General features: G+C 44.3%; 2 protein-coding genes and 1 non-coding gene across 3 annotated transcripts; 2 read left to right on the top strand and 1 right to left on the bottom strand.

Annotated features, from left to right (window-relative positions):
* Positions 1-802: 802 nt before the first annotated feature.
* On the top strand, positions 803-901 carry LOC121607325. The gene has a single exon (XR_006006877.1). It is a non-coding gene; the product is annotated as a small nucleolar RNA U13 (small nucleolar RNA).
* Positions 902-1,186: 285 nt separating this feature from the next.
* mak16 (MAK16 homolog (S. cerevisiae)) lies at positions 1,187-8,667 on the top strand. The gene is made up of 10 exons (XM_041936337.1): positions 1,187-1,494; positions 2,029-2,078; positions 2,700-2,809; positions 2,996-3,060; positions 3,232-3,383; positions 3,616-3,670; positions 3,748-3,822; positions 4,066-4,185; positions 4,291-4,356; positions 6,927-8,667. The coding sequence occupies exons 1-10, from the start codon at positions 1,480-1,482 to the stop codon at positions 7,155-7,157; spliced, it is 939 nt and encodes a 312-aa protein (XP_041792271.1). The 5' UTR covers positions 1,187-1,479; the 3' UTR covers positions 7,158-8,667.
* Positions 6,843-15,333, bottom strand: LOC121606151 (chromaffin granule amine transporter-like). Its single transcript, XM_041936336.1, has 16 exons — positions 15,294-15,333; positions 14,868-14,966; positions 14,481-14,698; positions 14,278-14,396; positions 13,612-13,670; positions 13,412-13,495; positions 13,026-13,118; positions 11,490-11,579; positions 11,090-11,133; positions 10,755-10,815; positions 10,139-10,234; positions 9,871-9,949; positions 9,601-9,652; positions 9,136-9,199; positions 8,866-8,985; positions 6,843-8,559 (listed from the first exon to the last, which is right to left on the bottom strand). Exons 2-16 carry the CDS (start codon positions 14,962-14,964, stop codon positions 8,381-8,383), a joined length of 1,455 nt encoding a protein of 484 aa, XP_041792270.1. The 5' UTR covers positions 14,965-14,966; positions 15,294-15,333; the 3' UTR covers positions 6,843-8,380.
* Positions 15,334-15,924: the final 591 nt, after the last annotated feature.

Here is a 15,924-nt window from a genome sequence, read left to right as displayed (position 1 = left end):
CCCGATCAGGTCTATGTAAGAATAAACTTCATGTCGTAGCATTAAAATCTATGATCGATCAGATAAATATAGTTTTTGGGTTTTGTCTGGATTTTTTGTGTGAATAAGCCTCTGAGCAGCTTTTTGTTACATCATCTCATTTTATAAATGAAGAGAAAGAAAAAAAGATGAAGACTGAAGATTCAGAGACCAGCAGAATGAGATTTAATCATCTTCTCTATTTACAGGATATTAACTGATATCGTCAAATAGATAGATAGATAGATCAATTTAATTATCCAACTCTAATATGTGCACCTGTGTAATACCTGTGCAGCAGGTACGTGTTGCTGGTAATGCTTTAGTACTTTCACTTAAAGATCTTGTTGGCTTTAATGAGGTGAGTAAACAAGTGTTTGTTGACAAGTTCGTCATGTCAGCTTAAAGGCTAAAGATATGTCGACGTTGTGTTCAGCACTTATTTTAAAAGTATTTGAACATGAACATCAGTTATTGGAGGTTTAAAATATTAAGATCATGTGAATATTACAGGGCGTGCAGTTGCTCGCCAAAACGCCGGGTGTCGCTGTTGTTTCATTTCACTGCGAACATTCCCATAATGCACCTCTCCGCATTTACAAGCTCTGTTTTCCTATTTGTTAATTCCTATAAACAAGCGCACAGACCGGCTGAAGGGTGTTCGAGCTAAAATGAAATGGTGAAAGACGGAAAAAAGAAATGTTGAGTATCAAAATGTGACACCGTCAGTCAAAGAGCGGGAGAGCCGCTACAGGCAGTGTCAGCGCCATATTTGAATCACGTGATCCTTCTAGTTCATGAGTGTGATGATTGGTGTGATCACGGTTCATCCGTGACTGGTGCAGCCCAACTTGTTACGCTTTGCGCCTCAGCCCATCTGATCCTGAACCGGAAGTCATGTTTATTTATAATGTTTAAGTGAAAAAGTACGACCAGAGAGAGGAGACAAGCTAAGAGTCAACAACGTGGACTGTCACAATACTGAGGTGTCCCACTCTGTGAGTGCTCCTCTGCAGCACGAGGCGTTTATGGTCGAAGTGTTGCATTCAAACATGTCATCTTAATAAAGTGTTTTTAAAAAGGACGTCAGATCTAACAACTGATAAAATGGTATAAGGGGTATCAATAACACTATAACAACAAAAGTCAAAAAAGTGAGAATATTACATTTAACAAAATGTTTATTCTGTTTTACCCCTTTAAAAAGATATTCTAAAATAAGATAAAATGATCACAGCGATAGTCTGAAAGTTTCACTGTCATGTATCGCGATACTTCTCCACGTTGACTTCACGACTCCGAGATCTCGTCCATGCAAACAAAGATGGTGGCTTCCTGATGGTCCATGTGGCTTTGAAGACAGAAGAGTCCGTCATAACTTTACATTGACTTATTGAATATAACTGAAACTATCAGCAGACTCGGCGGTGAAGCTGCGAGCAGCTCTGTGAACAAACAAAAATGCAACACGACGATGTAAGTGTGATCAGTTCATTTGAAGCTGCTAATGTGCTCTGCTAAGTCTGCATGCTAACGTTAGCCTACCGGTATTTATTTAAAAGCTGGCTAATCAGTGTTCTCTTCTGTCTAATGATTATTAGCTAGACTAATTACCGAACAGTAATTATCTTTACAAAGGATGCACTAACAGAAATATAATGTTTGAGCAACATTTGAGGCACTTTGGCAGTAAGCTAGCTGGACTCGGTTATTTCATGTCCAATGTGACGCCAGACTCCGTTCTAAAACGGTCAGTTTTAAGGTTTTCCGGCTTCTCTGCAAACACACCGCTGAATTCTGTCGGAGCAGAACGTCGTCAACACGTTACCACCGTCCGCTTTGATCAAATTCAGAATATAAGACCTGAACACAGCAGATATCTGCAGATGCATGGACTTGATGATACAGAGACTTTAAAAAAGATTGTATGTGACTGACAGTCTGTCAGCTCTGATGCAGCCTTTACTCCTGATGAGGATGTTTGTAATGTGTGAAATGTGCTTCCTGCAGGTGATCTGGGACATTATTGGGAACAAACAGTTCTGCTCCTTCAAAGTGAAGTAAGTGAAACTCTTTCTGCTCCGTATTCATTCATTCATTCATTTGCTCCTTTATTCGGTCAGTACAGAAGTTGTAAAGAAGCTGAGAGATGATGTAAAAAGCTCTGGGAGGATTTCCTGCTGTTTGTGCTTCATTGACTGGTTTTAATGTACGTATGTTCAAACTAAGTGTGAAGCGATGCACAGATTGAGAAGTGGCTCAAAGTTTCAATCTTTAATCATTTTAGTCTCATGTTTACAGAGATTACGTCTGAGTCAGATTTTAGCCTGTTTCTCAGTCCAAACAAAGGGGGTAGAAACCATGTATCTCCTCGTTCTCTCATCAGTTATATTCACCTAATATTTATTTTGCTATCCTCTGTTTTATATTAATATGCAGCAAAGTGTTGAAGTGTTTGCCGTGTTGTGGAACTAGAGAACGGACACATAATGACCTGAAAACGCGTCTTAAAGAAAACGGCGTCATCGTGCTCTGGTTGGCTTTGATTGCTGAATATAAAACTAACTGGACTAAATAGATTTCAACAGAGTGACGTTTGCGTCTCTGACAGAAAACCAGCAGGAGGTTTAATCATGAACAGTTTAAGCTCAGGTGTCGTCTTCTCTCCTCCGTCTGCGCAGGACGAAGAGCCAGAACTTCTGTCGGAATGAATACAACATCACGGGGCTGTGCAACCGCTCGTCCTGCCCGCTGGCCAACAGCCAGTACGCCACCATCAGAGAGGAGAAAGGTGAGACTGAGTGCGCCCCCCCATGAGCCAGTAACACAGAGGAACTGAGGAAAACACCTGCAGGAGCTGCCGGACGTGATTTCAGCTTTGTGATGATATGAACTCGAGTCTTAGACGCCTCATGATTCTAATATTTGATTGATGTGATTGATCAGTTCATTAATAATGGTTTCATTTCCTCTTCAGGTCAGTGTTTCCTCTACATGAAGGTGATTGAGAGAGCAGCGTTTCCTGCCAAGATGTGGGAGAAGGTGAGTAGGACGCTTGTTCATTGATCCCACTTCATGTTTCAGTTCAGAGAAGCTTTTTAACCCGTTTACCGTTTGATGTTGTGACATCAGAACGTTCAGTGACACGTGTGTGTGTGTGTGTGTGTGTGTGTGTGTGTGTGTGTGTGTGTGTGTGTGTGCGTGCGCGTGCAGGTGAAGCTCAGTAAGAACTACGAGAAAGCTCTGGAACAGATCGATGAGAGTTTGATCTACTGGCCTCGATTCATCAGACATAAATGCAAACAGCGTTTCACCAAGATCACCCAGTACCTGATCCGCATGCGCAAACTGGTCCTCAAGAGACAGTAAGTACCCACAGAGCAGACAGAAATAAAACCTGATAAATGAAGAATGTAAACAAATAAAATGAGAATTGAGCGATTGAACCTAAAATTACAAGACAAGCAGTAGAAATACACACAGTATCCACAAGCAGCGTTGTTCTTAAAGTAATACTGCAGTACTGCAAACACAAGCAGGACGTCAGTACGTCACGCTGAGCGACGGCTCACAGGTTTGATGTCCGACTGTTTTCAGGAGGAAGCTGGTTCCTCTGAGCAGGAAGGTGGAGAAGAGAGAGAAGAGGAAAGAGGTGAGCGACCTTCTGCTCTTCACAGTTAGACTGAGACAGGTGTGACAGGTGTGTTAACCCGTCTGTCCCGTCCGCAGGAGAAAGCTCTGATCGCCGCTCAGCTGGACAACGCCATCGAGAAGGAGCTGCTGGAGAGACTCAAGCAGGGAACGGTACGACGCCACCGGCGGCTGTCCTGGGATCAGTCTTACCGTTAGAACATCACCTCAGTGTTTACAGTCGCACTCAGCCAATCAGGACATGCTAACGTGCTAACATTAATATCCTCTTTGATCACATGACTGTATTGTTGTCATGTGAGCTAATGTTAGCAGTTAGCAGTTGGCTCAAAGTCCAGTTTCTAACAGAATCTGAAGCAAAGTGTGTGTGTGTGTGTGTGTGTGTGTGTGTTATAGTACGGAGACATCTACAACTTCCCAATCCACGCCTTCGACAGAGCTCTGGAGCAACAGGACGAAGAGAGCGAGTCAGATGAGGAAGAAGAGGAGGAGGAGGAGGAGGAGGAAGATGACGAGGTGATGAAGGACTCTTCACACAGAGTTTCAGTTTGTTTGTGTTTCTGTGCACAGTCTCTGACCGTGTGTGTGTGTGTGTGTGTGTGTGTGTGTGTGTGTCTGCAGGACGTCGGCAGGAGAGAGTTCGTGGTGGATGAAGAGGTGGAGGAGAGCGACCTGAGCGACTTCGAGGTAAATCGCCGTCACAGATTCACGAAGCTTCTGGACACAGAAACTCTTTTCTGTCCAGTATGTGAGGGATAATAATAAGAAGGGAATGGATGACGCGGAGGCGCGGACCTTCGCTTCGTGTCGGACGGTTGCTTCCACGAAGTCCATTCATTTCTGATAATGGACACCTCGAAGGGCATTATCCCGCTTATACCATGGTCACTTACGAAAAAAATAAATATTGAATCAATTATGAACACCTTAATGTTGTTTTTTACCGTTAAAATCCGAAGTTTTTCACAAGAAGCGGCTGAGCGACTATTTAATATCTCTCGTGACGCGTTGCCAAGGTAACCAGCTCTGGCCACAGAACCTGCAGCTCAGTCGGCCGCAGCTCTTATATTAGGCCTGATCAGTGGAGGGAAGTGAGATGATTGATTAACGTTATGTTACGTTACAAAGTATCATTTCAGAGGACAAGTGCACCTCTTACCGCTCGTGTTTGTCCAGAGGATGATGCGAAAATTTGTTTCAAAGAATCAAAGTCAACAGAAAGTTTCCTAAATCGTTTTTATTGCAAGAAATAGCCTCATGGTTTTCTTCGTGTTTACCTCGTCCTTTTCATCCTCTAAATTGTTCAGTTCCTCCGGTGTCACCTCCTTCTTATATTCTCTCCTCTCTTTCTCTTCTGCTGCATCCCAGCCTTCAAAATTATCAAATTCACCAAACAGGTCAAATGAAACTATAAAATCACTCATGTTTTGCCGTCGTGATAAATAAACTGTGAAATAATTTACGTTAACGTATGCTCTGAGTTTCTGTTGCCACGGTTACCAACTAGCGTTTGAGCCAGCGCAACAATTTAGAACAATCAGGCTATTTGACCGGAACTTCTTTCACAGGTGTCCTATGACAGTTTTTAACGGACACCCTGCAGCCAATCAGAATCGAGTATTCACCCAGACCATGGTATAATCATATTTAATATTCAGGAACAGAAGCAGACTGAGCGTGTGTCACAGGGAAGTTCAGGTGTTACAGGCAGCAGCAACAGAGTAGAGAAATACAAATGATAAAATATAAGCTGACTCCATGTATTTATATTTTATACAAAGCAGTATATGAAAGGAACAATATGTAAAAACATATGTTGCCTTAAAAATACACAGCCAACCCCTAACCCCGTAGATTCTGTGCTCAGATGATCTCTGGTGTCGAGCTGCAGGTTCATCATGTGTGAAGCCTCCATGTTTCAGTCTGTAGCTTCTCTGCAGCAGCGTCCACATCTATGCTTCAGACGTCGTCACCTCGAGCTGATTGTTGTTGCTCCATGTGATGAAGCTCTCTGTCCGTCCTCTGGACTCCTCTGGACAGACAGTCTCTAAGTGAAGACAGCATGTCTCTCTGGACGTTATTCACTGGAGTCAGACGTGTTAACATAGAGAGAAGTTCAGTTTCACCAACGAACACTGAACACCTTTAATTAAACTCCTTCACAGTCTAGATAGTGAGTCTGGACAGACGTGATGGAAGCTGCAAACAGCCACGTGGAGGCGAAAACCACTAAAACCACTCAGCTGTTCTCAACAAACAAATTTGTTTCTGTTCATTCTGTTTGAATCACAAATATAAAAAAAGAAATTTACAATAAAAATGTAGAACTGATCTGTTTCACAGTGAAAAGAGTTTAAAACTGAAGTAAGACTTTGTTTAATGTGGAGGACACGAGTCCACAGTCAGTTTTCATCGTGGAGTCGAGAGCAGAGCTGCACAGGATGAACCGAGTGTTCTGATCGTCAGGACGTTTAGTTTCTGGACTTTTCTTTGTCTCGTTATGATAAACTGACATCGCCCCGACGATCACGACGCATCAAACACAAAGCAACAAAACAAATGTTCCAATCCTGACGTGCAGTGGACGGACGTGTTTGACCTCAGAGGAAACATTTCGTCTCTGCTTCATGTCGATTCTGTCGATCAGAAAATAATCATTTCATCAGCAGCTCGTTAACGTGTTTCCCATCAATCCATCGGATTGATCCTCGATCAGAAACAAAACATTCGGTCTGCTCACCTGTCTGTCTCTGTCTCACCCATCTGTCTCTGTCTGTCCATCTGTCTGTCTCTGTCTGTCTGTCTGTCTGCTCACCTGTCTGTCTCTGTCTCATCTGTCTGTCTCTGTCTCACCTGTCTGCCTGTCTCTATCTGTCTGCTCACCTCTGTCTGTGTCTGTCCATCTGTCTGCTCACCTGTCTGTCTCTGTCTCTGCCTCACCTGTCTGTCTCTGTCCGTCCATCTGTCTGCTCACCTGTCTGTCTCTCTCACCTGTCTGTCTCTGTCTCTGCCTCACCTGTCTGTCTCTGTCCGTCCATCTGTCTGTCTCTGTCTGTCTGCTCATCTGTCTGTCTCTGTCTCTATCTGTCTGCTCACCCGTCTGTCTCTGTCTCACCTGTCTGTCTGTCTGCTGATCTGAGAGCAGCTGACTGAGCTCAGTGATCGGAGGCTTTTTAAAGACTCGTGAAGTTTAGAAATAAGAAAAAACTGATCAGCGTGAACATTTTTGATCTAAATGTTTTTCTTTGGTCTCTCAGGACATGAACAAACTGAAGACGAGCAGCGACGAGGAGGAACAGGACGAGGAAGACGAGGAGTCCAGTGAAGAGGAGGAAGAGGAGGAGATGGAGGTGGAGACGCAGACGAAGGCCTCCAAGTCGAAAGGCAAATCTCCAGCTAACGGCTCAGTGGCGAGGAAGAAGCGAGCGTACGTGGAGATTGAGTACGAGCAGGAGGCGGAGCCCACCACCAAGAGCAGAGCCACGTAGTGATGTCACAGCCTCTGCCGCCAATCGAACTCCGAGCTGTCTGTGAGGTCGGCGGCCTCGCCCCTGAGGACACGCCCCTCCATGTAAACGCACTCATCGGTGTGTTTAAAGCTCCGTCTTCTGCTTTCTGCCAGTCTGAACAGTGACGCCGGTAAACGTTGGCGTGCAGCGTCAGAACTTTTGGACTTTATCTCACATTGTGGTTAACGAGGCAAATGAGAAGGAAACCAGGACAGAACCAGTCAGGCTACGTCAGAGTCTGCAGAGGAAGCACTCGTCCGCCTCTCCTGGTCTTCCTAGCTAACAAGCTACATGCTAACCATTAGCGCTGTACGTCCAGTAACCAGTTCAGTTCAGTTCAGTCTTACCCAGCAGTCCTCTGATGAATCCTCCTCCATCAGTTTGAAAGACGTCGTTTGTGCCGCCGTTGTACTTGATAAGTGTTCCTATTATTTTGTCCACCCCGCTTACATCACTGAGGGGAGTCAAAATGAGAGAAACACCTGTGAGACTGAACATTTCAACCATGAAGGAGGATTTATCACAGGTCAGCTGCTTTAGTTTGAGCTGGGTGTACCTATTAAACTGGCCACTGATCAGTTATCACCAACCTCACAACCCACGATAACCAGGTTACATTTAAAGAGACAGTCCACCCAAAAGTGCAAAAATAAACCAGTTGGTTTGGTTTTTTGAGACTTCAGATATCTGGCTTTTATTAGAAATTAGTTCCACTTAAAATGAGTAAAAATAGAATAAATCAAGCTCAGAGATTTATTTTCTCTCCCAGAATAAATCATGAAAATCCTTTTGGTCGTAACTTTTTGCCCCTGAGTCCACATGTCCTCATAAAACAGGGTCCCCGTAAGTCCCGTAAGGTTGTGTTCACTGTGTTTTCTGTTTTCTGTGTTTGTCTGGAAGCTCCAGCTGGAGATGTGATGAGTTCAGGTGTAACTTCTTCATCATCTCACTCTGTTGGAACAGAAGTCACCCAAAGTGACTTCAACTCGTTTTCCTCATTAAAAAAATGCTTCGTTAAATATTAAAAACAACAAATGTCAATAAAACAACTTTGGAAAAAACTCTGTAATCCTGATCTGACAGAAAAACAGGACAAAAAGAACATGTTAATGATTAGTCATGGGAAATCTGGATGATTCTGATCTAGAAGTTTTGTCCAGGAGAGCAGGAAGAGATCAGGATGTTTTAGTTGTGATCTGGTTTCACTCCGGTTTTAAGACCAGTGTGACCTCGTCTAACTCGTGTTTCACATTAGCCTCTCTGACAGCAGGGTTACGTAACAGGAAGCAGAGTGGAGCGAACAGGATGTTGACCATCCCGATCAACACCATGAGACAGGGAAAACCCACTGCCTGGGCCAGAGCGCCCCCTGTGGACGGTCCTGAAACAACAGATTTTTAAATATTATTATCATGAGAACAGAAACTTCTTAAATACTTTATAGTACTACATGTTTGTGAAAATAGGATCACGTTTCCCATCCAGGATGATTCAGTTGTTTGTAATGATTATCACTGAAGAATTTGTGTTTAAGTCAAATAGTGTGAAACACTAATAATTATTTGACTTTATTGAAATAACATCTTTAGTGATTTCTGTCCATTTTCAGTTCGCTGTCCTCTCCTTTGACCATATATGGTCATTGACCCACCAGTGCAGTGTGTGTGTGTGTATATGTGTGTGTTACCTATAGCAAACCCCATACACAGCGCCACGTCAGCGATAGCATAGACGCTGCCGTAGACGGAGGCGTGACGGATGTCGACCAGGTAACCCATGATGGCCATCATGGAGGAGTCCACCATACCTGAAGGGAAACCACACAAATGTCATCAAAACTGTTTGTTTTATATTTGATAAAACATCCAACCTGTTTGTCTGCACCAGTTTACCTACAAACACCTGCGACATGTCACATCCAGTGAGGTCATGAATATAATAATATAATAATAGTCACCTATGGCGAAGCCCAGACCTCCATTTGGTCCAATCAGACCATAGATACTGGTGGCAAAAGGAACCTGACACACACACACACACACACACACAGTAACATGTAATGTGATGTTAACTGGCAGCTGAAGCAGGTAAAGCCACTCGTTAAATTGGTTGTTTTTAATATGAAGTTTGGTTCGTGGTGGTGAGAAGAGACGGTAAAGAAACTAAAGAGACGACACAAATGTCGAGGAAATCTACAACAAGATGACACAAGTTAGTGTGACATCACTTCCTGTAACGACGACCATTTCACCACGTTAATTATTGGATGGATCGATGACTGATTGGATGAATTAATGAAGCGATGCATGGATGAAAGAGTGGAAGGACAAAGGGTCGGTCGACTGAGCGAAGCAAAGGATGGACGAGTGATTGGACGGACGGATGATGGACAGATTATTGGATGGATGGATGTCGTACTTACACACAGCAGACTGATGCCGACGATAAACATCCCTAACATGGAGCAGAGCCACCTGGAGACAGAAACACCCATCAGTCTGTCTGTCTGTCTGTCAGCCTGTCTGTCTGTCTGTCTGTCTGTCTGTCTGTCTGCAGGTTTACCAGAGATCTTCAGGATCAGGTCTGAACAGGACTCAGACTTTCCAGAAAAATTAATCTGTTACTCTGAAACTTCTTCCTCTGTCACACACGTCTTAACTGAAAACACACACACACACACACACACACTGACCGTCCCATCTTGTTGGCCAGGACACCAAACAGGTTTGTTCCTATCAGGTAGAAGATACCGACAGGGAGGAAGGCCATACCTGCAACACAACACACACCTGTTAGAGAGGAAGAGGAGGGAGGACGGACAGAAGAGAGGAGCCTGAGGAATGGGACCACTCTTTATGAAACCAGTTCAGACTGTGTGTAGTTTAATGGAGTGTCTGTTGGTCATTCAGAGGTCAGCAGACGGAGCTGCTGATGGTTCATTATCTTGAAGTGGAACGTACAAACGTGCCATTCAGGGGAGTACATGGTCTCAATCATCCAGAGGTGCAGAGTCGGTTCCAGGATGGCTAAAGCCGTGTTGGTGAGACACAGAGAACCTGCAGGCAGACAGACAGACAGACAACTGTCTCTCCACTCTGACACCCCCCTCTGAAGAACCCCTCACATTGAAACGGATGGGTTTACCCCAAACCTCAAAACTGAATATCTTCTGCCTCCAGTAGCTGAAACGGATCCCTGAAAGGTCCAGTGTGTAGGATTTAGCGGCATCTAGTGGCGAGGCTGCAGATTAAAACCAACAGAATGCCTCTTGCTTCACCCTCCTCTATGGTGGCCCCGAACAACTCAGAAGGCTCTTTATAGACAAACAGGGTGGGGCACCGTGGTGGACTCTGTGAAGAGGCGCCGCACCCTCTGCAGATATCAAGACTCATTCTAAGTTAACCAAAACACAACTGTTCTCATTTTTAGGTGATTTTATTCTAATGAAAACAAAACTATGAATATTGTATTTATTTTTGCCAATAGATCCATAAATCCTCCAGACCAGACCTTTAAGAACCATTTCAGACTTACTATCTTGGTTGATCAGGTGAGTGTGAGGAGGCGTCGTCTTACCTGCGCTGATGAGAATGTACGGATCTTTTAACAGCGCCAGCAACGGAGTCCCCTCCACACTCTGAAACACACAAATACACAAACTGAAGCTGGTCATGCTGGTCCACAACAAACCAGACTGGATCAGAACAGGACCAGAACAGATCGGACCGGATCAGATCAATTGGTTGAGATCACTTTAGAGCAGAAAAGACTGCATCAAACCGCAATCACATCACATCTGACAATATTAGACTGGACTGAACCAGATCATGTCAGACCATCAGGTTAGTTCACATCAAGACTGGATCAGACAAGATCAGACCAGATCAGTAACGGTTTTGAAGTGGACTCACCCCAGGAGAGATCTTTGAAGGCTGCAGGATGCACAGCTGTAACACTGTAACACACAAACAAACAGCCACGTACACAGGAGGTCACAGGTTCGAAGCCCCGTCAGCAGTACCTTCATGTACAGATCAGCTGATCCGAGTCGATTCTATACATCAACTTATCATCAGACGAATGAATATCGACACGAACTGGTCAGTAAAACCTGAACACTTCGTCTATTTCATCACTGTTCTGCCAGCATTAAACAACTCCAGCTCCCATGAGTCTTAGCAGGTGATCAGAGTACAAACAGGAAGTACAAACAGGAAGTACAACCCTGGAAGATTAATACTTCAAAAGGTTTATCAGACACTAAAACTCTGAACAGATGTTTGTAGACGTCACAGAGAGAAGACGCTTTACCTCCATCAAACACAGCCAGGAAGGCCAGGATCAGGAAGGGGGCGCTCTTTCCCACAAACTCATACATCACACTGCCGAATGGCGCTCCAACTGAAACAACACACACACACACACACACACACACACACACACAGTCATGTTTTCATCATTTTGGTGGACCAACATCAAATCACAACAGAATGTGTCAGGACACGTTACATATAGAGCTGGTAGAGACCAAACTTTGGTCACTTCCCTCAGGAGAAAGTACTTGGTGACTTATCTAAACCTAACCATACTCTTAACTCAAGTCTTAACCCTAAAATCTAATGATTGACATTATGGGGACTCGCATATTGTCCCCAAAAGGAAGGCGAGTCCCCACAACGTCCCCACTAATCAACACACACGCCACAAATATATAATAAACACATCCCAACGTTCACTTAAAGATGACATTACACACATACATGATACAAACACAGACATATGCAGTGTTTGTGTGTGTGTGTGTGTGTGTGTGTGTGTGTGTGTGTGTGTGTAAGATTTTTCACATTTGTCTTTGTGAGGACAAATGAAAGTTTAGGACATTAAAGTGAGGACGTCATTGAGTTGAATCACAGAAGGACATGAGTAAAGCTCACATCCATCATGGACAACCCCTCCCACCCCCTGCATGACACAGGGGGGCCCTCAGCAGCTCCTTCAGTAACAGAGTGCTGCATCCACCCTGTAAGAGGGAACGCTGCCGCAGGTCCTTCACACCATCAGCTGTCAGATTATTTAACTCCACCATCATAATGACGTGTCGATGTTGTTTCACATCACATCATCACAAACCTGCTGCACTGTTACTTATGCCAACATACGCTCATATATATGACATATTGTGCAATATCACATATTTTTTACTGTGTTGTACATTTCATTCTATTGCACATTAGTAACAACACTGTATTTATTATCTGATTCACTGAAGGCAACAGTATTCTCATTCTCTTGTATATGATGTAAATATAACGAGTGGACTTTTTGTTTTTAGTCTGTATCCCTTAGTTATTGACTCTTTTGATCTTCCTCTGTCTCTCTTTTATTCTTTGACTTGACTTTACAATTTAATTTCCCTGGTGTGGGATTAATAAAGTTTTATTTAATCGTATCTTAAAAATGTATTCAAATTCCTGTTTAAGTGAAAGTACTTGAATATGTAATTAAAATGTAATTAAATATCAAAGTGAAACTACTCATTCTCTGTTAATTATTCAGATGAAAATACTGAACAGTTTAGAGGTCAAACAGAAACTGAAACATGCCGAGGAGGCTGTGAGGGAATATCTGCTGTCATCTTTGACAATGTGCTGGTTTTTATAATCTCACCAAACATCTTCAGATGAAAAGGAACGTGTAACTGAAGCCTTCTGATGAATGTGCTGAGGAAGAAAGTAAAAGTAATGTTTCTCTGGGATGTAGTGGAGTAGAAATACTGGAGTAAATGTACTTAGTTACTTTCCTGCTGCTGTGTTAAAGAAGTAAACTGTGTTTGTGTGTGTGTCTCACTCAGGACTCCCATAGCCAGTCCTCCCAGTGCGATGCCCATGGCGACGCCTCGCTCCTCATCATCAGTGTACACACTGGCCAACATGCCCAGACCTACACACGCACACACACACACACACACACACACACACACACACACACACAAACACAAACACAAACACACACAAACACACACACAGAAACGCACACAGACACACACACACACACACACACACACACACAGATATGAGGTCATGTTCACACTTCTTATAACCAGTGTTACAGACTTCAGAGTTGTCTGTCTTCTTCTTCTGTGGTGGAAATTGTCGTTGAGCTTCAGTGTGGATCCATGATTTCAGGTGTGAACGTGCGGTGAATGTTTCATGTTTCAGTGTTAAAGCGTCGACCTGCCACAGACGAGAAGGACGAGCCGATTCCCTGCAGAGAGCGAGCGAAGAACAGCAGAGCGTAGGTCCCTGAGAACGCAAACACTGACACACACACACACATACAGGATTAGACATTTCTTTACAGAAAACACACTGTCATCACTGAGTGTGTGTGTGTGTGCGTGCGTGTGTGTGCGTGCGTGTGTGTGCTGACTTACTGATGTTCGACACAAACATGATGATGAAGCCGGTGAACATGGGGATGTGATACCCGATCCTGCAGAGTCAGACAGACTGACAGTGATGTCATGAAACTCTCTTTGTTTCATCTTCACACATTTGAATAAAATGTAAAAACATTTCTAGAAACACACACATTCAGTGAAGTCGTTCAGAGATGTGCGGGTTTGTTGGTTTGTCTTTTTTGTGGATGTTTCAGTTTTTCTGTTTTTCAGGTGTCATTAACATTATGATTAAATTAAATTAGCTTCAGCTGTCTTCACACTGTCTCAGGTCAGTGAGCTGTATGCTAGCATGCTAACATTAGCAGTAGCCACACAGTACAGCTGAGGCTGATGGGAATGTTCTTCGTTCTGCAGGTCCAAATATTTGTCTTTCAAATAAAAAAATAAACACAGGAATATGAGAAACTGTAATATTAGTAATTAGATATGAGCAATGGTAAATTCATGCTATTCACAGCTGTGTGTCCACACATGTACTGTACATCTGAATACTTTATTCAGCCCAAAGGGGAAACTGTGTACTTCAAAAGACTCTGGACACCATACTGCATAACAGGAATTTCCCCCCCCCAAAAAAAAAACATATTGTCCTCACAGTGTGTTCGTCAAAGTGTGACGTGGAATCAGCCATCAGGATACCTGTTGGTGAGCGGACCGACGAAGGGGCTGATGAGCAGCTGGACGAGAGCTTTAGAGGCAAGCAACAAATGAACATTTTCCTCCTCTAGAACCAAACTGTCCTGAAGACAGGAGGACTCCTGCAGGACAGAGGAGAGGACAAGGTGTAAATCACCTGTAAACACTGACCTATCAGTGGCAGGTAAACGTCACCGTCCACCTACCGCAGTGTCAGTGGGAGGAGACGACCAGGGGGTCAGCTCTGACTGTGTATCCAGGATCGGTGCACCACGGCTGGGCTGAGGGAGCAGTGAGGGCTGGGAGGTCTGGGGATTTGGCCTGAGGGAGGGGAACTGTGAGGACACTGTTTCCAAGCCTGGTCCATCAGGACAGGGCAGAGGGGTCCGGAGCTCTGTGTAGAGGAACATCGGGATGATCGGCACTGAGGGAGGCAAACAGGAATATTAATGAATTTCCATTGTCCATGTAAACAGCTTAGTAGGAATATTGTCTTTTTCAGAATGAGGCTACAAAATCGAATATTTTTGCATGTAAACATGCACCATGTGACCTCCAACAGTGTGTGTGTGCGTGCGTGCATGTGTCCTCACCGACCACACTGAGCAGCATGCTGTCGAGCAGCAGAGCGACAGAAACCACAACCAGGACGAGTCTGGGAGAACGTCGAGTCTGATGGAGCCACGCCATGTCTGCACACACACACACGCACGCACGCACGCACACACACACGTACAGACGCAATGTTGTGTTTCCATCATTTTTGGGGACATTCCATAGACTTCCATTCATTTCTTGGAGACTTACCCATACCATAACCAAAGCCATTACATGCCTAAGCCTAACCCTGAACCCGGGTCTTCATCCTGAAATAAACCCTAATCATTTACATTCTGGGGAGTTGTGTTTTTGGTGACCCAGAAGGTGAGTAATACATGACCGCACACATGAAAATGTAAACGAGTTTCACTTCAGTGATTGGACAGGTCGACAGTAACAGACACACAGGTGGGTCCTACCTGGACGACCGATGCGCTCCTCCTTCTTTCAGCCGCCGAGTCTTACTGAAGGAAATCTCTTCTGGACGATTTCTTCGCCTCAGTTCTGCTTTGCTACAGCCGCAGCTGAGGGGTTTCCCACGCCAGGCTGCAGGGCCGGCTGTTCTGTGCCGATGAACCTGAACATAAAGCTGCTCATTGTGTTGTTGTGCATGCATGTTACTCATAGACAGCTGGATTCATCACTGCTGCGTTTGAGTGATGAAGACCAGACACACATGCTGCTGTTGTCTCCTCAGAAGTTAAAAACAGGACGTGACCAAACGTCCGGCAGCTCAGTCGACTTCTGCTGTTTGCAAACGAGAGAAGAAACAGACGCTTTATGTGACGGTTAAAATCCAACGTTTCAGCTGCTCTGCCGTGGCCCTGCTTCATCCTCTGCTGTGAACGTCTTAACTCATGATACATCAGACACAGTGAGGGTTGGGGTTGGGTTGGGGTTAGCAGTTCTGCAGGAACATGGCGTCACTGGTTCCTTTTCACAAACTGAACACAGTAACATCAGAACTGTATCACAGCTTTAAACAGAAGAGTTCTCCCGATGTGTCGAGTGAAAGTTAAAGCTTTCACTGCATCAGGTGCTTGTGTACTT

Source organism: Chelmon rostratus, chromosome 5 (genome assembly GCF_017976325.1).
Source record: "Chelmon rostratus isolate fCheRos1 chromosome 5, fCheRos1.pri, whole genome shotgun sequence".
Classification (NCBI taxonomy): domain Eukaryota; kingdom Metazoa; phylum Chordata; class Actinopteri; order Chaetodontiformes; family Chaetodontidae; genus Chelmon; species Chelmon rostratus.
Note: the sequence above shows the minus strand (reverse complement) of the source record. Positions and strands in the feature narration are given on the sequence as shown.